The sequence below is a fragment of the Drosophila erecta genome, unplaced genomic scaffold (genome assembly GCF_003286155.1).
Source record: "Drosophila erecta strain 14021-0224.00,06,07 unplaced genomic scaffold, DereRS2 tig00000055-arrow-pilon, whole genome shotgun sequence".
In the NCBI taxonomy this organism is placed as follows: domain Eukaryota; kingdom Metazoa; phylum Arthropoda; class Insecta; order Diptera; family Drosophilidae; genus Drosophila; species Drosophila erecta.
In genome coordinates this window covers 10,491,793-10,518,035 of record NW_020825200.1, presented here as the reverse complement: position 1 = coordinate 10,518,035, position 26,243 = coordinate 10,491,793, and the positions used below count along the sequence as shown (strand labels likewise).

At 48.6% G+C, this 26,243-nt stretch overlaps 2 protein-coding genes across 3 annotated transcripts; both read right to left on the bottom strand.

Moving 5' to 3' along the window:
* Positions 1-1,100: 1,100 nt before the first annotated feature.
* LOC6540841 (keratin, type I cytoskeletal 14) lies at positions 1,101-1,943 on the bottom strand. The gene is made up of 2 exons (XM_001969293.3): positions 1,887-1,943; positions 1,101-1,823 (listed from the first exon to the last, which is right to left on the bottom strand). The coding sequence occupies exons 1-2, from the start codon at positions 1,896-1,898 to the stop codon at positions 1,317-1,319; spliced, it is 519 nt and encodes a 172-aa protein (XP_001969329.3). The 5' UTR covers positions 1,899-1,943; the 3' UTR covers positions 1,101-1,316.
* Positions 1,944-2,502: 559 nt separating this feature from the next.
* LOC6540854 lies at positions 2,503-24,648 on the bottom strand. Of its 2 annotated transcripts, none has more exons than XM_001969292.3 (20): positions 24,459-24,648; positions 17,110-17,245; positions 15,851-16,584; positions 15,617-15,776; positions 15,316-15,559; positions 12,711-15,252; positions 12,311-12,651; positions 12,046-12,256; positions 11,623-11,981; positions 9,602-11,564; positions 9,385-9,543; positions 7,781-9,327; positions 7,101-7,725; positions 4,776-7,044; positions 4,551-4,720; positions 4,411-4,497; positions 3,784-4,343; positions 3,520-3,720; positions 2,762-3,452; positions 2,503-2,683 (listed from the first exon to the last, which is right to left on the bottom strand). In XM_001969292.3, exons 2-20 carry the CDS (start codon positions 17,180-17,182, stop codon positions 2,621-2,623), a joined length of 12,999 nt encoding a protein of 4,332 aa, XP_001969328.2. In that variant the 5' UTR covers positions 17,183-17,245; positions 24,459-24,648; the 3' UTR covers positions 2,503-2,620. The 2 variants fall into 2 exon arrangements, with proteins under 2 accessions (XP_001969328.2, XP_026834438.1); XM_026978637.1 differs by lacking the exon at positions 24,459-24,648 and adding an exon at positions 23,874-24,132.
* Between the last annotated feature and the right edge of the window lie 1,595 nt (positions 24,649-26,243).

Below are 26,243 nucleotides of genomic sequence, written 5' to 3'. Positions count from 1 at the left end.
TTAAAGCTGTGTTTATCCGCCCAGATGAATCATTTGGAATATTTTCATAATTAATTGAATTCCAGGGCCACCTGAACCTGAACCTGCCTCTGACCTGACCCGTTGCAAAATTGAAATGAACAATGGTTTCTTGGGTGTGTCTGAATTTAATTACGAAAAAGTTTTGCTGCCATTGCGTAGAAGTATTCAAGCAATTTCTATTACTCTGCATTTACTCCGCTTCCTCCAAACGAAACTTTTGCAGTTGTCTAAAAATGGAGGAAAAGATAAGATTTGAAGAACAAATGCATGAACTATTTTAGCATGTGTGGCTTTCAGTTTGTGGATGTAAATGAAATTAAAGTTCTCGACACGTAGGAAAACACATTGTGCACTACACATGCCAGTATAGTGCATATACATCTGAGGCAAATCCTTTGGATACATTTTGCTCACCACTCGTGTGCGTGTGCGTGTGGCGCTACAAGTTGTGCATAAATAATTTGCGGCAGCTGCGCTTGATTGACTAACTGACTGACTGACTGACTGAATGAGTGACTGCCCTACGGAATGGCAGGCATTACGGCAATGGGAATGACTTTACTAGCGGCGTGCAACAAATGAAAATCATTGACAATCGCGGCAAAGTCGCCCACACGTCCCCTTCAAGGACATGCAGAATATAAAACCAGGCAACACCTTACCGGATGAGAAGGCGTTGGTTTGTGGGTGGTTGGTTAGGTGGGTGGGTGGATGGGTGGATGTGGAGCGTGCGCACGTCATCGGTTTGAGGAAAACCTGTCCCACACTTTTCCACACAGCGTCAATCAATTTGGAAAAGTTTAACGAACCTGCGAGGTATATGTGTCAGTTGTCAGAGTGTGTATACGCACTTTGCCGCCATCATAAAGGAGGACTGCTCAAAAAAAGCTTTCGAATGGGTTCTGAGATTTGCAGCTTTGAATGGAAAGGTTATCACAAGCTTTCTAGTTTTCCCCACCAATTTTCGAATGCTTGGAGTCTACATGTAAAGTGACATTCCGCAACTTTCACATTGTTATCAGGAACTTTTTAAGCTTTGGAAAGTACTCAGCAAAGAATAAAACCTATGCCGAAAATTTATGGAACAGAATTATATTTTATATCTTCAGTTTCCATGACCAACTCAAAAAACTTTTGGTTTTTAAATCATTTCTCTCCAGTATATTCTGCAAACGCCGTACTTTACCTTAAACACTATACTATGTATTTACTCATTAGCTTTGTAAAATAATACTCTTCGATTTAGAGCTGGCATTCCAAAAACTTACACACCTAACCGCCCACGACTATGTCGATCACCATCCGTGCTCCTTTTGCAGGACGTGCTTGTAGATGGTATAAGGAACAGGATAGGGCTTAGGCACCGGAATCTTGATCTGCTTGATCACCTCGACGGGATAGGGCTTCTCCACCTCGACGGGGTATGGCTTCTCCACGGTGTAGGGTATCTTCTTTTCGGTTATTTCGGGTACTATTTTGTACACCGGCACGTGGATCTCCTGCTGGACGGGCACGTGGACGGCGTAGGGTTCGGGGATCTGCAGCCGAATGACGTTGGGCACCTGGACGGCCACCGGATGGGGAATGGGCAGTGGCACCTTTTCGATTACGTGCACCGGCACGTGCTTCGAGATCTCCGAGTACGTGGTGGGTGTGTGGTGGTGGAAGTGGCCATCGCCTCCTCCGCCGCTGCCTCCTGATCCGCCTCCGCCGCCGCCGCTTCCCCCGTATCCGTAACTATCGCCAAATGCTTCGCCACTGTGCTCCGAGGCGCAAATCAGCTGAATGCTGCAGATCAGAAGCTGGAAGAGAATGCAGAGTTGGAGTGGGGATCGACGACGCCCTATTTCCATGGCTGCACTTACGAATCTCCACATCTTGTCTATGTCCGTGGCTACCTGGCCGGATCTCTGTGCAGCAATGCGAGTGGCTGCAATCTGTGCGCTGCTTTTTATAGCTCGCCCAAAAGTGAAAGATTCGCAATTGGGCCCAGGACGGTCGGTTGATGTAACCATAGCATTGAAATAGAAAGTATTGCATTACCACTCGGCTCGCATAATTTCCATTGTGCGCTTTTCCAGCGAAACGTTATATCAACTCAAATTGGGTTCAACTGGGTATCAAGTGGTTCGAGTGAGCGGACATGGTCCATTCCATCTCGGCTCGCTTTAGGGTTAAGGTTGTTACACGTACTTGAGTTCTGCCTGCCGTTTCCGTCAACCGTGGCCGTGGCGGCAGCAGCTGCAAAAGTGATAGTCCACCGCAAGTGGCTGCCGCCGAGTTGCAGCTTGCAGCTTGCAACGTGCAACATGCAGCAAGCATTCGTTTTTCCACTGCTGCCGCAGGCGGTCGGGCAACTTTTAATCAGCGCCCGAGATTGGCGCAGACAATGAATAGGAAGCAGAAAACTGGTCGGGCGTGTCACTGGCTAACTTGGGCCAACTATGAGCTGCAAATTATGCCACCAAATGCGTATGCACATTGTGTTTATAGGGTGTGATTTATTTTACAAAATATGCCTGTCGGTTATGCATTACAAAAACCTTACATTCTGCAGGGACACAACTGAACCAGCTAGCTAATTATGACGGACTATGAACTACGACGTTACATTTGGCTCGCTCTCCAGCTCGTCTCCCCAGTCCCAGTTATTGAAGGAGTCCTGCGGATGTGGATGTAGAATAATGGATTTAATTCTCTTGCAGGCTGGAGTCAGTCAGCCCGCGCAATAGCTACTTACATAGTCGTCCAGGTCGTACTTCTCCTCCGGCAGAGCCTGTGGCGAGCAGGCCATGTAGGAGACGCCCGTGTTGTGGGCGGAGCACTCGCAGGTCTGGCTCTGGATGGGCGTGGCACTGAGGGCGACCCGCTTGGCGAAGATTGTGGCAAGTCGCTTGATCGGATACTTTCGCTCCGGCTGCAGTTTGCGGGCACTGAACACGGAGCCATGCGTCTCCACCGCCAGCGTGGTGCAGATTCCCAAGTTGCTCTTCGGGATGTGGGTCGTGCTGCGGGTCTCCGCATCGCCTTCGGGGAATCGCTTTGAGTAGACCAGCTTGCTGTCCAGGCCGAAGAAGTGTCGCAGCTTCTTGGTTCGCTCAAAGTCGAACTCCGTGTCGGCGAGGATGTGTAGGTTTATGCCCTCCTCCAGCAGGTATTGCAGGATGGAGCTGTAGTCGAAGCGCATATCCCTGGCCGCACACTTGGTGCAGGAGAGCAGGATGAAGGTCTTCGATACGCCCGGCCGGAAGTTCAGCTTGGCAGCTGCGGAAATGGCCATTAGGATGTCGTTGCTGCTGCCATTTCCGGTGTTGATGTGGCCAAAGTAGTCCGCCAGCTGTTCCGGCTTGAAGGTGAATTCGTTGTGCTCGTAAATGACACTTCTGGGTTTGTCATATGGAGCAACACCTCCGAAGGCCACCACCGCATACCTATGGATTCAGGGATTGGGGTAGGGTCATCCAGGTGAAGCGCGAAATGATTTGGGAAAACACTCACCGATTATTCGTTAGCTTAGCGGCCTGGAGCTGCTCCTCTATACTGCTCACCACCGTCATGATGCTCTTGGACGTCTTCAGATTGTCATTGCATTCCTTGGCTTCAACGATGAAGACGACGTCGCTGCTTCTTGGAATCTCAGGCCCCGATAGCTCCATGAATGTGCCCTCCGGCACGTATGAACCATTCGCCAGTTGGCAGCTAAAAAGTGAGGATTATTAATAAAATGTTAAAGTGTTGCCAATGGCAGGTTAAACCACTTACAAAACGCACTGGGAGGGCACCCGCATGGGAACCTTCAGTGCTGTGCAGGCCTCGATGTAGGCCAAAGCTGCTGCACAGGCTCCTTTCACCGCCGGGTGCCCCTTTCGAATTGGCGGCGACTTCATGCCCAAGTCCAGACACATTTCGTAGAAGGGAGCAGGATCGAGGACTGCACTGCAGGTGGCCAGTATGCCGGAGCTGAAAAAGCTGGTACAGGCAGCCCCGACCTCCTTGCTGACCTCTTGGCTCTTGGCCAGCTTATTCTGCCGGCACTGCTTCAGGCTCCACGAATCCGTGAACCGCTGCGTCTCATTGGAGATCGCGCCACTGGACATGGTGTACTCGTCGTAGGGCTCGTTGTTCAGGGTTCCCAGCAAACCGGCAGTCCTGCCAAAGTACCAGCCACTCACCTCGAACCAGCAGATATCGAACTGCACATTGCAGTGCAGGCTGAACTCGGTGTCCGAGGTGATGGAGAGCACGTCCAGGTCACGATGGATGTTCACGTCTCCCAGTTTTAGAGGCAGGACGGGTTGGGGATTGCCATTGATGCTAATGTGCTGGGATTAAGAGATTAATTAAGAGATTAATGTCTACTGCAAACAAACCGCTAAGTTGTGGACTCACATCTGTTTCGAGGTCGATTTCAATCAGCTGGCCATTGGCAATGAAGCTCAAATTGCGCGTTAGTCCTTGACCAGCCAGGGATTTGCTCTGGAAAAGTTGTGCTTAATTAAGTAGCCAAGGCATCCTTCTTGTATACCTACCGCTGGTTCCAAAAGCAAGGTGAAGTTTCGCTTGAAGAAGTCATGGGCTAGCAGATAGCTGCATTGGGACGTGGGTCGTCCACTTCCAAATTCGTCAAAGTTAAGGTTCAGACCCACATAGCGCTGATCGAAGGTCATGTAGTGACGCGAGTCGATGAGCAAGGCGCGGGCTAATGCATAAAATAGTAATTTTAGTAGATAAAGTTGTAAAACGAGTGAACTTACAGTAGTACGGAGGCAGCCAGGTCTTGGGATCCAGATGGGTGCGCATGTTATACAGCTTCATGACGATGGATGAGTTGGTTTCGCTGAAGAAGCTCTGCGCCTTGGCGAGCACCTGGTACTCGGGAATCTCCTCGAACCTGGGCGTCTCGGTGAAGGCGTGCCAGGACATGGGCAGCTTCTGCTCGAGGTCGATGATGCCCACTTCCGGATCAAATACGAACTTGGTCTTTGCCTCCCTGTACATGTCGGCTGTTTCCAAGGCGTTCATGGCGTAGTTGCGGAACTTGTTCCTCACCAGACCGTACACCTGGTGCAGGCGGTGTTCCAGTTGCAGCTCGTCCGCCACCCAATCGACCTTGGCCATGACTTCGTAGTACTTCTGCACCATGATCTGCACCTGATCAATTTTCTCCAGTTCCTTGATTTCCTGCCAGATTTCGGTGAGGATCTCGTTCAGCTCAGCGCCGAAAGGTACCAGTTTGAAGTACTTCTCCTTGACGAAATTCCAGGCTAGCGTTGAATACTTCTTGATGTTGGTGATGGCGTCGTTGGACTTGAAGTCCCGGTAAAGTCGCTCCGCGTCAGCCGTAAAACTGGACACCTTGTTGAAGTACGGAGACTCCGCCAGCTCATTGGTGCGCTTGTAAATGAAATCAAACACCTCCTTGCTGAGGTTCCAGGCCGTAGTCTCTATAAAGCTGATCATCTTGAAGAGATGCGGCTCAAATCGCTTGAGGACTGCCTTCCAGTGGTTCTCCGCCGACGTCCACGTCTTGTGCCACAGGTGTTCGATGTATGTAATAAACTTGATGTGCAGATCCTTGACAAAACTGTCGTACTTTGCGATGCCCTTCTCTAGCAGACCGGATATGTAGACGAGGCTCTCGCCATGGAAGAATCGGGCCACCGCATCCAGAAGATTGTTGTACGTGGTTTTGATGGTGTCGATCAGCCACACAATGCTGTTCCGTAGAGCCTTACCAGAATCGCCCATTGCCTGCCACAGTTCAGAGAAGATCTTGGGCAGCGACTCGATATGATCCCTGATGGCGAGTTCATCCAGGATAGTTAGGGTGAAGTTGACAACGTTTTTGATATAGAAATCATTTGCCTCGTACGACTGATTCACAAACAATCGCAGATCAGCCAGATCCTCCTCCAAAACGCTCAGCTGGCCTATGTCGTCGATGAAGTCCCTGTTGTACTCCTTGGCTGTGTTCCACACCACGCCCATGGACTCCGTGGTTTCCGTGTATATAGACTTCACCCAAAAGTCAATGCCTTCCGAGAAGGAGCTGTACACCGACTTGCCCACGGCTTGGATTTTATCGCGAACTTCCTGCTGGATGGATGGACGCCAGTGGAAGCGGCCAGTGATGAGGCGTGAGTGATTCATCTTCAGATACGAACTGACATCGATCACACGTATCTCCTCGTAGTTTCGCCAGATGTCCAGGAATGCACTGCGTGTGTCCGGAATGTAGCCGACCATTTGAAGATTCTGGCTGGCGTCCTCCGTCAAGTTGAAGTCCATGCGGGCATAGCGCTCCAAGATGTCCATGTATATGTAGCCCGACTGGTTCGTATCAGGAGTATCCCAAATGGTCGCATTCAGCCCGTAAACCGGATACCGAATGGTGGGCAGCAGGTGTAGTCGCACTGTGTGGAATGGCGACTGCCGTTCGTACTCCACTTCCCGCCTATTGACATCGAGCAGGGCCAGGAATTTGCCATATCTGGCCGGGAAGATGTCGCGCTTGTAGTGGGCTGTCGACTCCGTCTTGTAGTACGAGTTCCTGGCCGCCAAGGTTCCATTCAGCTGGACATCCAGCTCGGAGGCAACATGCTTGCCATACACCTGGAAGGTGTAGTTGGTGTGGCCTAGTTCGCTGTACCTGTCCGTCAGCTGCGCACCCAGCTCAATAAGTTGGTCAGGATACTCCGAGTAGTCGATGGTCAGGTGTGTCCTTAGCAGATCATGCAACCCACGGTAGTACGTCGCCTTGCAGTTGATGTCCTTCTCCAGGAGCGGATGTGCCACCGTCAGCGCGATGGTGCGGTGCTCCCGATCCCCACGACGCAGGGGCTCCGCTTTCCATTGCAAATTGCTGTGTATGGTCTTGGGCTGTTGGTTGTAATTGCCGCCCAGCCACTGGAAGGACAGGTCGGAGTTGAAGTGCGTGTCCGTCATGTAGTACTGTCCTGAGGAGGAGAGGTTGCGCTTCGGATAGAAGATTTCCAGGGCGAAGCTCTGGGACTCGTTGCCAAGCTACGCGATAAGTGCAAATTAGTTCACCATTGCTATTGATCGATCGTTGCGCTTACCTTGCTGAAATTACCCAGCTCCAGGTTGTATCCAATCCAGGCCGTCTCCGACAACTCCAACTTGGTGTGATGCCTGACCACCTCGGGGCTGACGTCCTCGTATTTAGTGCTGAGCACCACGGCGCGATTCGGATGAATGGCCACCACCTTGAAGTCCTGCGCCTTAAGAGTGGAGCGCGAGTGCAACTCGCCGGTGAGATTGAAGTTCTGCGTGTTCCTCAGCTCGTAGACCTCGATGTGCTTCACGTCCTGGGTTCCCGCGGGGTCGCTGGCATCTCTGGTGCTCACAAAGTGAATTCCCAGCGGCTTCACCTCGTTCTCCAGCGAGATGTCCGTTGTCTCCTTGTATATTGGATGCTTCGCCTGATCCACCCGCTTGTACTTGCCATCGAGCACTTGCTTCTCATTGTAGACGACCTTCACATTGCCCGCATCCTGATTGCGTCGCTTTTGCAAGCCATATACCACATCCGCTCGATGCCGGGTCGCCAATGGGACCTCTACTTCCACATTGCCATTGACGTTGTGGCTCAAATTGTTGCTGTCGCTGTCGTAGTTGCTGTTCAACTTGAAGTAGGCAGTATCCTGCGGCCAAAAGCAGCGGCAGTAGCGGTAGCTCTTTCCACTGTAAGGTGGAACAAAAATTATAAGATGCATAGTAATTAACTCACTCAACTCACTTGTTGGTGCTAAAGTTGAAGTCAGTCTTAAGCCAGCTGACATTGAAGAAGGTGGGCAGTGTGCTGTTGAAGATGCCATGCGTGTTGCTTAGCGAACTGAAGGACACGTCCAGGTCGGTGATGCGACGACTTGAAGGATAATCCAGGGCGCCCACCACCTTGTGGTAGCCCGACTTCTCCAAGTCATAGCTGCCGGTGATGGCAAAGGTGTGCTCATTCTTGAACTTGGGCGTAATCATCTTGGCAGAGAACTGCTTTTGGGCTCCCTGCTTCTGGAGCAGCTCGAAATCACCCTCCACCACATACAAGCCTTGCAGCTTTCCCCACTCGACGTGGCCCAAGCCCCTGTGGTTATTGGTGGCATTCTGGTAGGAGACTCGGGACAAAAGCTTGTTCTGCGCCTCCAAACTCTCGTAGCTGGCCTCAAAGGCAAAGTCGGGATTGTTGAACTGCTGGCTGATCACGTTGCCCTTGTAGCTGGCACTCAGCTGGTGGCGATCTCCAACGGGCAGGGGCAGCTCGGTGATAACGCTGAACTGGAAGTCATCAGCCGACTTGTATTGCGCACTGCCATTCACGTCGAGATTCCATTTGGAATCGACGCTCAGGCGTCCACCGGCCTGCATCTGGGCGTAGGTTTGTCCCGGGTTCTGGTACTTGGCACTGGCGTGGACGATTCTCGGCTTGGCATTTGGCCTCTCCAGGTAGTTCTCCAGCACCAGCTGCATGTTTTCGGCCAGAACCCAGGACCACAGGCAACTACCGCGGCCTATGTACTGACCGATCTTATACTCGCCCACTATGTGGCCGCCTGTACTGAGGAAGCCCACGTCCGAGTGCAGGTGCACAGTATCGATTCCGAGCGACTTCCAAGGGGTCTCCAGGTGCAGGTCTCCCACAAGGGATCCCTCGGAGTTGGGACTAAGATTGCCGTAGAAATTAATGCGCGCGATTTCCGGCTCCGTGCTCTCCACCAGAACTGAGAAGTCCATGGCTTCGTTGGACTCGCTGACACTGTAACCTCCGGACATCTGGCACATTTTGCCATCCTCAATGGCGCTGAAAGAGAAGCGAATCTTCTTGGGCCCCGCCTCATGGATGTTGAGTTCAATCACACCATCGCGACCGCCAGTTTTGGGCTGCACCCGCAATACGACATCGATGGGCAGACTGTTGGTCATGCGGACGGCTCCTGTGACTCCATATGTGGCCATGTTTCTGTACAAGAACCCAGAGACATCATATCGACCGGCATCGCGGGCGTTTCTAACCACAGTGCCGTGCATGGAAATGTTGCGGAAGTTTTTCATTGGAGTCCACACCTCAATGTTGAAGACATCCTTCTTTTTGTTGGCACGCGTTCCGTAGGATATGCTCTGGCCATTCTGGCTCATAAAGTTAAGATCGAAATTGAGCTGGGGATTCTGGCCCTGGGTGATCAGCACGGAACTGGACGCCATCTGAAGTGGCAGCATGGTGGTCTTGATCCTTCCATTTGCGTTCACAATGTAAGAGGGATCAGTGTGCCAATCCGTGGCAACGTGCAGCTAATTGAAAAATACAGTCAGTAGGTTGTACATAATACACTAAACTTTGGTTATTACCTGGTTAAGTGTTCCATTGTCGGTGACCTCGAAGCGAATATCAATGGCCTTATCCACGGCTGAGTAGTCTTTCTTGAAGTACACCTGACAGCCATAGTGGGGAATGACGTCCGTCTCCAGCAGGATTCCCACCGATGTTTCCAGGAAGTTGTCCTCGTTCTGAGTACACAGGCAGTTGTTAAATACAATTGTTAACACATTAGCTTATAGTACTAACCTCTATGGAGGCGGCCATCGAAAGGTGAGTTTTGGCCGTAACCGCGCTGATGTTGCCCTTATAGGCGTTGTCATCCAGATCGAGGCGTCCGTGGACGTAGATTTCATGAAGCATCTCGTAGGGTGTGAGGAGCGTGATCTGGACATCATGCGCCTTGGGCTTCACATTGTCCTGTAGTGCGGTGTAGTTGAACTCAAAGCCCAGCTCTTGGGTGTGGTCCTTATCATCGGTGACTATAAATTTGACGCGCTCGTAGAATGCGTTGAATTGTAAGTCCACGTGATACTCCAGAATGGACTTTACATTCTTGGCCACCGCAAATGGTGTAGTCACGGTCAAAAGATTGTGGACGTTTATGTAGTCGGGGTAGTGGAGGCGATCCTTGAACTCCATTTTGCCCTGTGGCAGCTCCACATGACCCACAACCAGGTAGAAATCAATGATCTCCTGAATGTCCACATTACCCACAATAGTGGGCCACACCAGAGTGTCTACCTGGAAGTCCGTGAAGTAGGAGAAGTACTCCTCGTCCGGATCTGGCTTGTAGTCCGTCTCAGCATTGAGTGGCTTGAAGTCCGCGTCGTAGAGCATCTCCAGCTCCATTTTGTTGCCGCCCAGCTGGTTTACCAAGTCCGACTTGGGCTTGCCATTGATCTTCACACCCAGCTTATAGTTGGACATCTTGCCGTGCAACTGAAAGACGAACTGGTCCCTCTTCAGCAGCTGAACAATGAATCCGTTCTCCTCGAAGCCAGCCAGTGGGGTGAATACGTGGTAGGAGTACTCAAAATCGGTGACGTTCTCCATGTGCCAAACGCCAGTGAATCCCAGGGTGGCATTGTTCCACAATCCGCGCATGTCAACACGCTCCGGATGGAACAGTGCAAATACTGCCGCCTGTTGGAAGCTTTCGATCGGCGTGGCCACACTCAGCTTGACATCGAAGTTCAGGAGATTCCTCACATCCGCCAGCACCTCCACGCCCAGAGCTGCCGTGGGTGCCCTGACCTCCGCCACCGCATGACGCTTCTTTTCGTTAAGGCCAAGGCGAGCGTTGATGGTGCGGAACTTCTCCAAAGGAGTGGTGATGTTGACGGTTAGCATGTTGTCCGTAAACTTCTTCACATACCCGTCCATGGTCAGGGTGAACTCCCGAAGGTCGAAGTTGAGTGATGCCGCTCCACTGACCACCCGTTGGTCGCTCAGTGAGAACTGGGCCACCAGACCACCTTTCTCATAGCCCTTGAACGGACTCACCAGATGCACTAGGCCGGAATAATTATTGTATCGTTGGTTTTTCTCGATCTCCCAGCTGGAGTCCATGCTGTACGTGTTAAAGGTATCATTCTGCCCACTGTATCCCAGATAGAGCTCTGTGTCCACCTTCTTGACATCCATCCAATGCTTCACCTTCACATTGATAGTGGGTATATCCTGGATGGTGCTGTTGATGCCGAAGCGCACATCAAAACTCAGCAGACGGTCGTTGACATCGTAGTCGCTCTTGTAGCCCACCTGCAGCTTCTGATCATCCGCCCAGAAGAGCGTGGAGTTGATGAGGATCAGGTTGTTCAGGTTATAGATGCCAGCATCAAGGCTGTTGACGCGCCAGCCTTCGAAGGGAGTCCGCAGCTCGGCTTTTACCCAGTTATGGAGTGTGTGGCCAGGAAGAATACCCGCTTCGTACTCGAACTCGATCAGATCGTTGATGCTCCATGAGGCGTGCACCTTTCCGTGGTATTTGGGTCCTCCGGTAAAGGAGTTGAAGCCCAAGTTAATGGTGCGCTCTGGATACGTGATCATCACATTGCCATCGTAGTGCTTTGTTCCAGGACTGTTGTATTCCGCAAGTAGGCCCAGTCTCTGGCTGGGATCGCGATTAGCATCCCATTTCAGTTCCAGAGAGAGCTCCTTGCGCTTGTCCACATTCAGCAGGCCAACTTGAATGTGTACATCACGGACCCTAAAGGTGTTAAGCATGCATTAAACATCCTGGCTTACAACATCTTACTTAGACTTACTTATCCATGTGGATTTCCAGCTGCAGCAGTTTTGGCTGCTCCGACAACAATTTGGCATTGATCCAGTAGTCCCGTTCCTTGATCTTTAGGCGCAGCTCCGCATTGGAGTTGCGATTGTGGGCAATGCTTGCGTACTGCATTGTGAGGCCATAAGGGTCTTGGCCATATTTGGCTTGGACATCATAGAAGATCAGGAACTGCTTTCGGCGGTAGACAATGTTGAGGGAGGTTACGTTGAAGGATGGACTTTCTACAATCATCTTCATGTGATGAAGCGCCTGAACCCGCGAGCTGCGATCCTTGTAGTTTGCCTTGACTGTGACCGAGTGTCCAGTAAACCACGAACCGTTTATAAAAATCTAAGGATTTCAATTTTGGATTAAACAAATCTAGTGCCAACATTAGTGTATGGGTAATTCTTACGATGTAATCCTTGGTGGCTTTCTCGTTCACTTTTAGCCTGGCCGTGCACGAATTGAACTCCGGTACAGCCACGTTCATGTAGGCATCAATGGCGAACAGGTTCCGTCTGGGCATATGGACGGAAAACAGTCCAGTGATCTCCTTCTCAGGAGCGTATTTCAGACCCACGGTGACTTTGTGCTCGGTTCCGTTTTTGAAGCGTTCTTCGTGCCTTAATGTACACATTGAAAAGCATTGAAAACACGAGACTTTAGACTTTACTTACTTAACTAAGATGCGGTAGTCGATCTTTGACCTGGGAAGCTTCAGTTCTAGACTGGCCCGCGTGCTTGGTAGATCCGGGAGCGAGTCCTCCGTATTGCGAGCGAAGATAAAGCGAACCAAACTCGTATAGTTCGGATTGACGTAGTCCGGCGCATTGTTGTACGTGATCATGCCTTCGGTGTGGCCCTGGAGACTGAGCCACATGGACTCCGATGCGAAGTTCAGCTTGGGATACGCCGAGGTCTGGAGCTTCATGTTACCGCGGTACTCCGTCTTGCTTTTATCGCCAGTATTAACCAGCTTGCCGGCAAAGTTAATCTCCTCAATCTTGTTTGCTTGGAACTAGACAGGAACAAAAAATTAGCCTAATTATTAAGACAGCAAAAATTAGGCAGACTTACCCTGTATTTGATGGTCATGTTGGTTGAGGTTGTTATCTCGTTTTGGACGACATTGCCCTTGATCACAGCCTGCAGCTTCTTGGTCTCAAACGAGAGATCCACATCATGTTGCTTGATGCCATTCTTCTCGTTCACCTTTACGGTGCCAGCCATGCCAGTAATGTTGACACCATTAATGGCTAACAGCATGCGGGGGTTGTAAATCCAGGCTGTGAAGTCCTGGTGTCTTCGCAGTTCCATTCCCAGGTCCAAGGACCGATTTCCATTTGTATCTAGGTAGACATCCAAGCGCCTGAATTCCGGGTTTCCATCATAGCTGCACCCAGCGGAGACGCGACTAGGTCCATTCACAAAGGCCACGGATGCATTAAAGGCATCGGGCACCTTGGTCACGTTGGCCACCAGAACCCGGGGAACCTTTGAGCCCGGGGTGGTGAACACCAGCGAAAACTTGTTGTCCTCTTCCCGCTGATCCCACTTGTACTCGAACACGTACTTCTTAGCACTCAGGTCGGACTTCTTGAGAATCAAGCTGAAGTTGAGTGGTCCTGCCAGCAAGAGGCTTGGATAAATTTCGGTGGCATTGCTCAGGTCCGGAACACTGTAGTGGGAGCACATCTGCAATCCGATGGCCTGGTCGAGCACGGGCCAGGTGCATGTGGAGTTGGCACTTCGCTTGGCAATGCCCGCCTGGGGCAGCTGCTCCTGCTGCTTTTGCACCAACAGCTCGGATCGGACACTGAAGATCTCGTTCTGGTCTCGGGGAAGATCAAAGGAGAACGAGACCAGATTGCGGCCACGCACCTTGAGCTTGGCCACCAGCTCGGAGTTGGAGTAGAGGTTGCTCTTCACCTTGATGCCGGATTGTTCCCAGAACATGTCCGTCTGCATGGTGGTGATCACATCCACGGACACCGAGGGCCTAAACTGACCCTCGACGTCAAAGTGCCAATCGGTGGGCGGATCCATCTCATCCAGGTTACCACTAACACGCAGGTCTATGGAGGAGGCTCCAAAGGCATGAATCGCCAGTGGAAGACCGACTGCCAGGGGCACTGTGTATGAGGCATCCAGGAAGACCCGGGACTTTGTGTACGTAAACTCCTTGCCGGAAAGTACATTCTTGGCCTGCTGGAAGGGATTGAACTTGGCGGCCAAGGCCATCACCTCCACCAAGGACTCTACATTGTAGTAACGCAAATCATTGCCAAACACCCGTAGTCCGAACTGTGCTCGTGGATTATTGTAGTCGTACTTCAGCTTATAACCAAGATTGTCCACGTTGCGATCGATATCCTGTTTGCGAGCAGTGCTCACATCTCGCTTGTGCCGCTCATTACCTTCCAAGGACTCCTCGAAGTCGTAGTCTTCGACCTCTTCCTCCTCGGACACACGAGCATGTGGCTGCGCCTTCCTCTTGAGTCGCAGATTATCCAGGCTCAGCAGATTTTCGAGGGTATCGTCTTCCTCGGCGCTTTCGGTGCCCAGCCAGCGATTGAGGAAGGAAAGCTTCTTGCGTAGCACCTGGCCGCTCAAAATACCTTTGGGACCAAAGGCGTTGGCCGCCAACTCCTCCAATCCTTCAGCGCGGGCAGTGAACTCAAAGAAGTTCACTGACTGGCCAAAGAGATCGGCGGTGAAGTTGACACTCGCAATGCGTGGCAAGTAGGAATCGGTGCCGAAGATAACATTCGCATCCGTGGTGGTTCCAAAATTGTACTCGTCGAAGAACAAACTGTGTTCGTAGTTCCTCGAAAACTTGCGGATGTCCATTTTAAAGCGATCCGAGAGCTCGTCATTAAGCAGCAGGCCCTGAGCCTCAATGCGAACGGGGGAATTCGACTTGGCCAGGTTGGTCAGATGGGACCAGACGAAGGAGCCCACCTGGTTGATTTGCTCGTGCTCTAGTATCGATTTTATGACACCCACTGATATGTAGTCGGGACACCTCATGGCCTGCAGGTAGCTGTATATGCGCAGCTCCGAGTTCAATGTGTAGTTGCCGTAGTTGTCCAGGAAGTAGCTTCGGTGTCGCGCACAGTCGACCCTTCGGAAGGCCAAGATGCCGTGCAGGCGAATGTCCACTGGTGCCTCGTCCTCACGGATAATCCACTGTAGCTGCTCGGCGAAGGCAGGTGACAGCACGCCCACGTTGCCCAAGCCCTTCAGCAAGATTATCATGCGCTCCCGGGTGCGACGCTCTCCCTTGAACAGGTTGTACAAATTCAGGAACTCGGTCTCCAGAAGATTGATGATCTGTTGGACGCGAAGGTTCTCCTCGCACGCTTCGTGGTGTTTGCAAAAGCTGTGCACCACCGCAGTGGCGCCCAGGGTGTACTCCGCGTCCAGTCTGTTCTTGGCGTAGTCGAGGATCGAATGGAAGGTTTCCAGGGTCTCCTCGTCGGGCCGGGTGATGAAGGACAATGCGGTCATCCAGTCATGCGCCATCTGCTTGGTCAGCTTTTCGTTGATGATCTGATCACGCATCACCTTGTATGAGGCTGTGCTGCCAATGAAGGGTAGCGATTCCAGCAAGTGGTTTCTGCAGCAGATGATTTATAACACTTCCTAATCAAATCCCATGAATCAATAAATCAATACTCACCTGCCCTGTTCGCAGGTACTGGCAGACCGCTGAAGCAACACGGTTAGTGTCTTGTAGTTGAGGCTCTTGGAGGTCTGCAGAAAGTTGGTGAACACATCGATGAACTCCCGCTGAATGTTGGGAAAGCCAACTTTGCACATCTCCACCAGAAGTTCCCGGGCAGCCTTAATCTCGTCATGCGAGGGCTTCACGGCAGGTGTGTGATCAAATACCAGAGTGGCGCGCCTTTCCACAAGCTCGGGATCTGTGGATCAAACCTGGCTTATTCACTGGATTGCTTAATGAATAAGGAATCACTTACTCTGTTCCAAGAACTCTCCGACGCTGTAGGACTCCTCCCCGTTCAGTTTCAGCCGACTGGTACTGGTGGTCAGTGCGCCTGAGCTGACGTTGGAGAAGGGCACCAGAAGATGTGTCTCCAGACAACTGATTTCTTTATAGACGTTGTTATCAACGGTGAGCTGGGTAAATTGCAAGGAATTTCATTAATTAGTCAAGGGATGATAGACTAACTTTTAGCACAATTCGCACTTACATTGCAGTGGCTCTGGGACTTGAGAATGGGCCAGATGGTCTTGTCGTCACGGAATGTGTACGGCGTAGTCTGCAGAACGGAGTGGGTGGCATATCGCTGTCGGCAGGAGTTGATGTCCTTCGTCTTGCGGATCCTGACATATGAACTGTCGGTATCCTCCAGTGCATACTGCACCTGACATTGGCCGGATACATCGGTTTCAGTTGTGTTGGCATCGACGTCAAAGCGCATCATGGTGTTCTGGAAGGCGGAAAGGATGCCCTTCTTGATGTTGAGCACCCACGGAGTCTCCTGCTCCTGCGGACACACCTCGCTGATGAGGCCGTCGTGGAAGGCGAAACGGAGAAGGTTCGTGGTAAGATCCATGTTGAAATTAAAGCTCTTCGGGTGGATATTATTATCATAGCTTTGCGACTCGGACTCCTCGTTAGCCAGATTGTCGTAGTAGTCGTACTCCTTGGTATTTTCCGAGGAACCGCCATCCTCGGATAGCTCGTCCAGGTTATCGTACAGCTTGGCGTCGCTGATCCTCAAGTAGCCCTCGCAGGGCTTCGGGAAGAAGATTTCCAAGTTCGCCTTCAGCAGGAGGTCAGAACTATTGTCGCCGGATCCGGCGAACTCGGTGCGCACAGCCACCGTGTATTGATATTTGTAGAGTTGTTCGCCATAGTTGAACTTGGCATTGTTCGCGTCACATTGGGGCCGCCCGCAAATTCGTGGATCCTTCAGGGGATCTACGAAATACAAAGTTAAAAGTAAGTAGCAAGACAAATGTGTAAGGACCTTAAATCCTTGGCGTTAAATAGGTAACCAACTATTTACCATATTTTCCCTTAAGTGAGTTATAAGAATCTAAAGTAACTAACTATTTCTTTTAAATGAGTCATAAGAATCTGAAGTACCTAAATATTTACCATATTTTCTCTTAAATGAGTTATAAGAATCTAAAGTAACTATTTCTTTTAAATGAGTTATAAGAATCTAAAGTAACTAACTATTTACCATATTTTCTTTCAAATGAGTTATTATAAGAATCAAAAGTAAGTATCAATTTACCATATTTTCTCTTAAATGAGTTAAAAGAATCTGAAGTACCTAAATATTTACCATATTTTCTCTTAAATGAGTTATAAGAATCTAAAGTAACTAGCTATTTACCAAATTTTCTATCAAATGAGTTATGATTAGAATCTGAAGTAACTAACTATTTACCATATTTTCTTTAAAATGAGTTATGATTAGAATCTAAAGTTAATTACTTTCTCTCACTGCCCGAGTGTGTGCGATGAGCAGTAGTAGCCAAATAGCCGCCAGTGGCTTCAGTCCGCCCATGGTGGCTTCTCCTTGCTATCGAGGATTCTTCGGATGAGATGGGACCAGGTTACATGTGGAAACCTGCAAGAGAAGAGAGTGACATGCAAGTTGGAGATAATCCAGTTCAACTGCGACTTCATTAAGAAACATCACTGCCAGCTGACTGCACCAAACACTCGGTGCCTTTAATTGAATAAATTTTGCAATTGATTGGACAAAGGGGAGTAACAGCCGAGTTACTTCGGAGTGCTCGCATTTGACATGCTGACACCAGCAGCAACTCCAGAAATGGCAAAATGAGCAGTGCGTGTAGTTCTGTAATATTCGCAAAATGATTTCTCACTCAAGTGCGTTTTGCTTGGGGTTGGGTGCGGTATCCTTTGAAGCCGCACACATCCCGTCCAGAGCCATCCGTCCATTATTATAGCACGCCACGCCCCCTGGCCACAGCCCCCCGTGGAGCCGCATGCAAAGCCAAAGCAAATCAATTGAATTTCCACTTGATTCCACATAAAACACACAAAACCAAGACCCCAGGAGTATCCTCCAACCCACTGCCATCATTAATTCCAGCAATAAAGTGGGGGCACCAGGCTGAATCCTGCGAGGCGTTCCCGACAGCTTCGATTGATGCCAACTGTTGTTTGCATTTGCATTTGATTTTAAAGCTGCAGCTCACAAAAAAGAAAAAGAAATCGGGCGAGCAGAGTGTAAATCCTTTTTTGTTTTCTCCGCTCACTCTGCTGTATTGAACCCTATAGCTGCATATAAATCCTGAACACGCTAACAGTGCTGGCAAATTGCTGACTGGCAAAAAGGTTTTGGCAAAAGTCCACGGAATTAGAGAGTTATACCAATAACATTCAGGATCTTTTAGATGCTCTAGGCAATTTATATGTGACATTTTTGGTAACCCATAACTCGGCGAAGCGATCAATTGACAGAGCTCCTCCCTTTGGTTAAATGCAAAAATCCCTACGTGCGAAACGGAGCTTAAAAATTGTCCGGAATATGTCCATGTGAACACCTCTGGTCTGAAGGTCCCACTAGACCATCCTGCTCCTCATCCTGCGGTCTGATTGCGGTTCTGGCTGCTTGCTGACAATGATTGCTGCAAGAAACAGTGAGAGCACTTAACACTTTTTTGCACTTCGACTCCTGCTGCAACTTATGCTGCTCCGGATTTGGCCAGCGTGGCGTGTACATCAATTCGTTCATTTCCATCGAGGACCCTCCTGCTCCGCAGCAGCCAGCAGCCAGCACCCAGCACTTACATCCCGCTCGCAGGATAACTGTCGGAATCCTTGTGTGCGGCTGTCACAGATTGAATTGCGTTTGCTGGTGGCTGCCCGGGTAAATAATGATTGCAAATCACGCTGCTGACGCCAATCGGGGCAAATTGCAGTTTCCACTATGTTTTATCGCTACTTTTCTCAGCAGGCTGCTTTCATTCGAGGTTCTATCACATCCGTTAACATATTGATATATGGCGGATCATCAAGGATTTTAAAGTGCAAAGCTTGGCTTAATGTTTAAGTTTGAAGTGAAAATTCATAAGCTGGGTAGCTGGCTGGTTCCTGTTACACACAAGCAGCTTAGCAAGAATTAATTTTCAAAATTCATAATCCACAAAGTTGTGGGCTTTAATCAAATTTTTCAACCAAAATTGGTTTAGCAGCGCAGCAGCTTATCAATTTTGATTTCCCACGCACGATGCATTGAGATTAGCGAGTCAGCGTCCCCCAAAAACCAAAAAATACCAAAAATCAAAAACAATGCCAGCTTGAATGCACTGCAGTGAGTCAGTGGTTCCTCCTCCACCGTCCACCCCACTTCACTATTATGATCTCCCAGTCAGCGGTGACCCCATGACCCTCAAAGGCTGCACTGCGCCCTGCAGGTCACTCGACTGCTCCTGTACTACACGAATAACAACTTTTCTGATTTGGTCCAAATATCTCAACCGTTTGTAAAAGGGTTCGCATTTTGCTTTTGAAAACTAAATTTTTGAAATAGTTGCGTCCCTTATTCCATTTAATAATATTTGAAAGTAAATTGTAGAGCCTTAGACATAAATGGGAAAAGGTTAGGGTATTTTTCTCAGTGCACGCCCCTAATACTGCCTCCGTTTTTATCCGCAAAGCAGACAAAGCTGATAAGCGATAAGCGGCTTAACTTCCGCGACTGTTCGGACGAGCGAGGACGTGAATCCAGATTCGGAATAGGAGTAGAACTATCGGGCTTGCTAGCCAGCATATATACAATATATATATAATTTGACAACGATTTGCAAGAATAATAATACTGGAAATGGGATTCATGCGGCGAGCTCTTTGATGATTTTTGCTGCACTTTTGGCCTAAGCCTTTGAGCTTGTATACACACCCGACACGAGCCCGAAATCAAACGGCCAAAAAAGTGCAATAACAAGGCAGAGAGCACATAAATTTAAGCTCCCCACCTCTGTGACCCCAAACCCAATGCGATCCCCAAGCAAACAAAACTTACGATTACTTGGCCAAAGCCAGAGAAACTCAGGAGCCATTTGTTTTCATATTTCCCCCTCACACACCACACTCACACCTCCCCGGGCAGCTCTCATAGAACATTTTCCAGGCAAACATTTTGGTAAAAATGCAATTTTCAAGTGAAGGTGAAGTTGCAGCACAGAAACTGGCTGAAAGTGAACTGGTAGGGCTCTGGGGCCAAAGGGCACATGGAGAACTTTAGCAGATTGTTAGCGAGTTAAAAGAACACCCGAAATGACGATTTGAGGTAGTAGAGGTATGCCCTTCAAATATTTACAGATTGAAATCTAAAAATTAGTTCAACCAAAACGACAAAGGATGGTTTGCCCTTCACATATTCAAAGGAAAATTCATTGTAAACGAAGGGAGCCAAAATGAAAGTAAACTTTTTGGACTGTGCTTTGTGGCAAGTCATGTGACAAATGGCGCAACACGCGTACTTGTCATAGAAACAACTTCTAGAATTTTAGAATTTATGCCAATTTCTTGAGTATCCACCGATCCCGGAAGAAGAACAGTAACTACAAAGTTGACTTTGATTATGCCTTGTTTTCCGAGTCTGTCTGTCTGTGGCATCATGTCCCGATCCCCTGGCAGCAAATTCAACAAAGGGGAATAAAAAGCAACGAATTTTCACTAACATAAATTCCAAAGTAAATGCAATTACGTTTGCTGCAGCAATTTTCCGGTGAGGGGCGTCGAAGGAGTGCCTTTTGAAAAGGGTTAGGATGGGGTGACGTGCGTGGCACATATGTACGCACTTGCATCCATATGTTTCGCATGAATTGTAAGGCGGAAAATCTCATCGTCGTCGTCGCTGCTGGCATGCAAATCTAATAACAAAGTACGAAAAGAAAGTTACCCATGCTGCGAAGGAGTTGCAAACTAAATTGAAGCTGGCTGCGAAAAAATTTGCGAGCCAGAGAAGAGCTGGCGAGGCAGATCTCCTTCATGACCACGGGCGCTTATTCGAATATTTTGAGTGCGTGGCATGCAGCAGCGCCACCGGAAGCAGCGGCAACAAAAAGCGACAAAAGGTACAGGAAACGATGACAACGGAAGCATGCAGTCATTGCATAAAGACGCGGCAGTTTGTTCCCGCCCCACATTCCTCCATTTGCAGCTTCCACTAAAAGGCAAAAAATGATGGGGGTGCTGGGCTTTGAGGCCGCTGCGATCTGACTTCTATTGGCTCTTTCACCAACGCCATTAATACCCCTCAAAGGTATATTGTACTTGCGATATTTGCAAGTGTAACAGGTACATCCCTATCTCTTGTGAATAGAGCGAAAACTAAGAAATGAAAACGAAAACTAACAATATACGAGTAGCCATCACTAACGGATACTTCAGGACTTTAGGGCTTAAAGTAGAATAGCTTCGCAGATACCAGGTAGCATATAGTCGTGGGCCTGCACAATAAGGCCGTTGGTTGCTGTTGCCTTCTCGCCACCTGGTTGCCATTTTAGCGCCATCACGCTCCGCTCGGCAGGGTCTCCTTGTTATTGTTGTTCCCTCTGTTTTTGCAACCAGCCGCCTGGACCATCGTGGCCCTAATGGCCTCCAAATGGGCGTCGTGTTTGCGCTGTGCCCCGTGCAACTGCCCCTCATCGCTGCCCCTTGCCAACGTGCATACAATATGCAATGCATTTTTTCATGTTCGATAAAGACAATGGGTGTAAGAAGGGCGGACAGGTGGTGGAAATGGATGGGAGAAGGGCGGGAGGAAGGCAGGTGGAAATTGTTCGTGTGCTGGGTGAGAAATTGGAAAATTGAAAATTATGTGTATCACTTGAAAAATGGCTAATAAACGAGATTAAAATTGCCAGAGGCGTGATTTTCAGCTGCAAACTGAGAATTGCCGAGGCAGATGGGAAAAAGAGTAAAACTGGGATTGCGGATTGAGGAAAACGTTGTGAGCTCACACTATGTGTGCTCGACAAATTGCTTTAGGTGAGCACTTGTAAAAGGATAATGGGAAAGAAATGTAAAAAGTTTATTGAGAAGAACTGAATCATCCTAACTTGAAGAAAATACAAAAAATATTCTCGGCTTAGGATTTAGTCAAGAATTAAATAAAAATATCAGAATTCGGTTTGTAAAGAACCCTTAAACTGGGGAGAGTATTCCCAAAAAATGCAATGGCACAGCTTAAAGAGCAGGGACTGTTTATGGCTTTAAGCCACACCTTATTTCCATTTCGCTTCTCATTTTGTCCGTGCCAACTGCTCAAATCAATACGCATACGCACCGTTGTACGGCTGCTGCAGCTCTTAAAGCGAGTGTCGCTTGCTTTCAGTTTGGCAAACATTTGCATAATTTGGCAATGCTCACTTAGATTCTGATGCCAGTTGCTCTTTGGCACATTTGCAGTGAACGGTAAGAAGAACTATTATGTAAATTTGGTTTAAGCGTTGAACAAAAAATATCCCCATGCCGTTTGTTTGGCTGACTTGTAGTCAACTGCAGGCGTTTCAGTGCCATTCCCGACTGGAGGTGTTACCAAGCAGTTGGCTGTAAATAGGGCTCCCTTGCAGGAGGACTCCCTCCTCCACCTCCGCCTCCACCCACTCCTACTCCAACTGGCAGTTTGTCCGTTTGTTGGTTTTATGTGGCTTAAATCGTTGCCGTTTCTCCACTTGCTCCAGCTGCCTTTTTATCCCTTCTTGTTGCTGTCGTGGCTCCTGTCGTTGGGCTACTTAGTTCTTAGTTGGTCTAGTCGTGGCCGCACTTTTGGTTCGTTTAATTTTTATGGCTTTGTAATTAAAAAAATTATGGCCAAGTGGCGCAGAGGGGAAGGCAAAGAGGAAACTAGCCATCTGTTTGGGGTCCTTTCTAACGGTTTTTCCCGGCAGGTCGGCTTATAGGGTTTCTAATTGAAAGCAGAATGCACGTGTTGCTCTCGAGGCTGTCGAGCATTTGAGCCATTTGGCGAATAAGCCTAGATTCTGGGTAAGGGCTATCAACGGAACAGCTGAAAATTATGGGGATCCCAATGAAGCCCTAAATAAGTATATTCACTCATATATCTAGCTGGTTTTGCACTTCCTTTGACAGTCTCTCCTCCCTTCCACTGGTTTACTTTCGCATCCATCTTCAGCCCAACTAATCCTGGTGCTACATCATGTTTAAGGCCAAGACATATGCAGGAGTTGCTCCCCGCACACCTTTTCAAATCTTGCCAGGACGGATTGATGTCAACTGGCGCAGCGACATTTTTGGGCTGACTTCGGGCCAAGTGGTCCGACCAACAAGTGGACAGATCGCTGGAGGAAATTAAAGGAAAGCCGCACAGTGGGCCCTCGTTAATGCGCTCCGTGAGTTGCTGGCGTGCATGGTGACATTTGAGTGCTTTGGGAAAGCCATAATCCTTTCACCTGCACAATCTGAATCTGTCACCTGCAAGTGCTGCATGTTGCATGTGTGGGACTTAGTGTGGAAGCAGCAAGCATACGCCATGTTGTTCGGGAGACAATAAATGCGCCAAGAGTTTCGGAGTTCCTTATATATGGTGTTAAGGGGTTAAATGGGTGAAATGTTTTCCAGTCTCGTTTCACCACATGAAGTGTGCTAAAGAATTTGAGCAGAGTGAGCAATGTGTCAACCTAGCGTATCATAATAATTTGTTTTACAACTTTCATAAATAAAAGCTATCTAAACAGCTATCTAAAGCTGATGCCTAAAGACAAAGAGGAACATTAATATTTTCCTGTGACTGAGATGATTCATTTATTCCTACAATAATAAAATACGTGTTTTTAAATATTGTATACGTTTTAAAAAAGATTGTCTTCGCTCTCTTTATGCGGAAAAAATTCGTTTTTGAATCACTCATTAAACGGGTTAAATCTTCCGTAATATCATGCTTATGAAGAGTAAATGAATTAGTTTAAAGTTCATCCAATTTCTACTTAGCTGCGGAAGCGGATCTGTTTTTTCCAGAATAGTGGCTGATTTCATTCTGAAATCTCTTATCAATTTACAGTTATCAGTTCAAATTTGCACGTTTTTGTATTTCTTATTGATCATATTAATCTCTCATAAAGATGTTGTATTTCATTTATAGACGAAATACAATGAATGATTGCAAACCAGCAAGGATGCAAGCATTCATCTGATATTGGTGAAATCAATTTTATAATGGCTTAGTTACTCATTTAATTATATACATAATAACACACTTAATCTGTCAATTCATTGTTTCACTGCAAAACATTTCACAAGAAGAGTAAACAAGACAGTCTGAAAACTGAGAGATTTTCCTCTGCTCTTCCTCGACAGTTGCTTATCACTTTACACACATTACTTATAAGACCCGACATTGATTAAACTGCGACTATTCCCTCTGGTTTTTGTATTGAACTTGTGACCCAACTTATCTGGGTACGGGACTGATTCCGATTTAAAATCCACACGTATGCGATGTTAACTAGCGATTTCAACGACATGTGGCGCACGGGTTTTCACAGTTTGAGGTTATTTTCGGAAACTTGCCACGTTCTTTCAGCACATTTTCCGCTACATTTGGGCTCTGCACCCGTAATGGCGCTTCCCCATTCGAATTTGCAGCATTTCACTGCATTTTGTAGTAAAAAAAAGAGCACACATTAATGAGCTGCATGCTCACTTCCGGTACGTTAGGCACACACTTGCACAGGCCAGCTAACCCACGCACACAAACGCAGAGACTAAGAATTAAGTGCGACGGCGCAACAGGATGGCGTACAAGTGCCGCCGAAGGCAGCAAACGGTGAATTTATCCTTACTTCCGGTTCGAACGCGCCGCCAAACCTTCAACAGGCTGGTTCTCTCTTCCTCTCTCGCACTCGTTTCGTTTCCGGTTCCGTTCTCAAGCTCGTCACTCCACTTGAGTTCCAAGGAAGCGTCCGTTGCCCACGAAGCGGCAAACACGAATGAGGCGTTGGATTCTGGCTGATGCTGCTTCTGATGCTGATGACGCCGCTCGTTTTCGGCTCGCTCGTTCGCCAGCTCTCGGCTCTCGTCCCGCAGTGCACTGGGAAAAATGCTGCAGTATCTCTATTAAAATAAAGCACTACATCTGCATGACTTTTACGGAAAATGTAGGAGCTAATTGCATACTACAACTAAATGTAAATGTAAATTAAAATATTTCCTTCAATCAAAACTTTGTGCAAAAGGGAATTGATATTTTATTTCGATATTAGTTTGTAGCAAAGTAGTGCCTTTTTTTAGAGTGCTTGATGGCAGGCCCACTTTTGGCAGATAAGGGACCATGTCTTTTCGCGCTGGAACATCTCCTCGGGTTTCAAAGTGCGTGGTGAATGAATGGCACTGGGAACGGGAACATCGAGGAGGCTGAAGTCCAGGCTGAAGCCGGGTCATGAATGAAATCGTGGCGCGCGTATCAGACGCATGCCTCCGCAATCAAAGTCACCGCTGCAGTCCATCCTAATGGCTGTCAGCTCATGTTATCGGAACTGGGACTGGCCGGAACGCTTCCCGCTGGCTTGTCGCCCACTTAAATGCCTTCGGCCATGCCATATTTCAAAGGATTTCGCCGTGGCACTCTGTGCCCAGCAAAAACCCTGGCCCAAAACGGCAGGAGCTATTGGCAGTGCTCGTACTCCAGCGCATCCCTCTTTTTGTTTTGATGAGATTTCGATTTCATACTGTCAACTGTATGCCGCTCCCACTGATGTTTTGCTTATCGGCTTGGACTTTATATTATGTATTCCACCGACTCTGGCCTCTGCCACCCCGAATGCCCCACGCTGGGCGGTGCGTATTTATTTTGTAGTAAAATCAACAGCCAAACCATAAAGGGGCCAATCCAAACAAGCAAAGAACCGGAGGACCGCAGTCCCACTTTCCAGTGCCCAGTTCCCAGTTGCCCTTCATGCGATTGTGGCTGATTGATTGCAGGAGGAGCAGAGATAACAGAAGCGCGGCGCGGAGACAGCTCTGATAAGTGGCGTGTGGGAGATGTGTGATAAGGAGTCGGGCGAAAGGTCATGGATGGCTGATGCGGAGATCGAAGCTATCAGCTGCATGGTCCGAATGGTGATATTTTTAGGGTGGCTAAAATCTCCTCAATTCGATGCGGAACAGACGCAAAAGTTAATCTACCCTATAAGATAGTAATCTGTGCTATAAGATAGTGTTTGCAAGCGAAAAATTTAATATATGTCACAAGAAATTCGCTGGAGAGCCTATGAATACTATGCTTGTCGTGCTAAATTCGAAAGTGAATGACTTCGGAATCGGTGTTTTTCAAGAGGGCAACCGAAAGCGGACCCCTGGCAGCTGTTGTTGTCTAGTTGGGTCCGATTTTGGGCTCGGTATCCAAGCTGATCCGGCTGCGCCATCTGCTGCGGTCCAGGGCCTGCTGGCTGGGCCAAAAATATGCCAGGAATTTCATTTTCCAATGAAATATGAAAAATATTATGAGCAAATATAAGATTCGGTGGCGCAGCGCTGAGGAGCGCGGGCTGGGAAATCACAAACAAAATTAATGCAAAATTGTTATCCCAGCAAGGAGCGCACAAAAGCGGAGAGTTGTCCAATTGCGT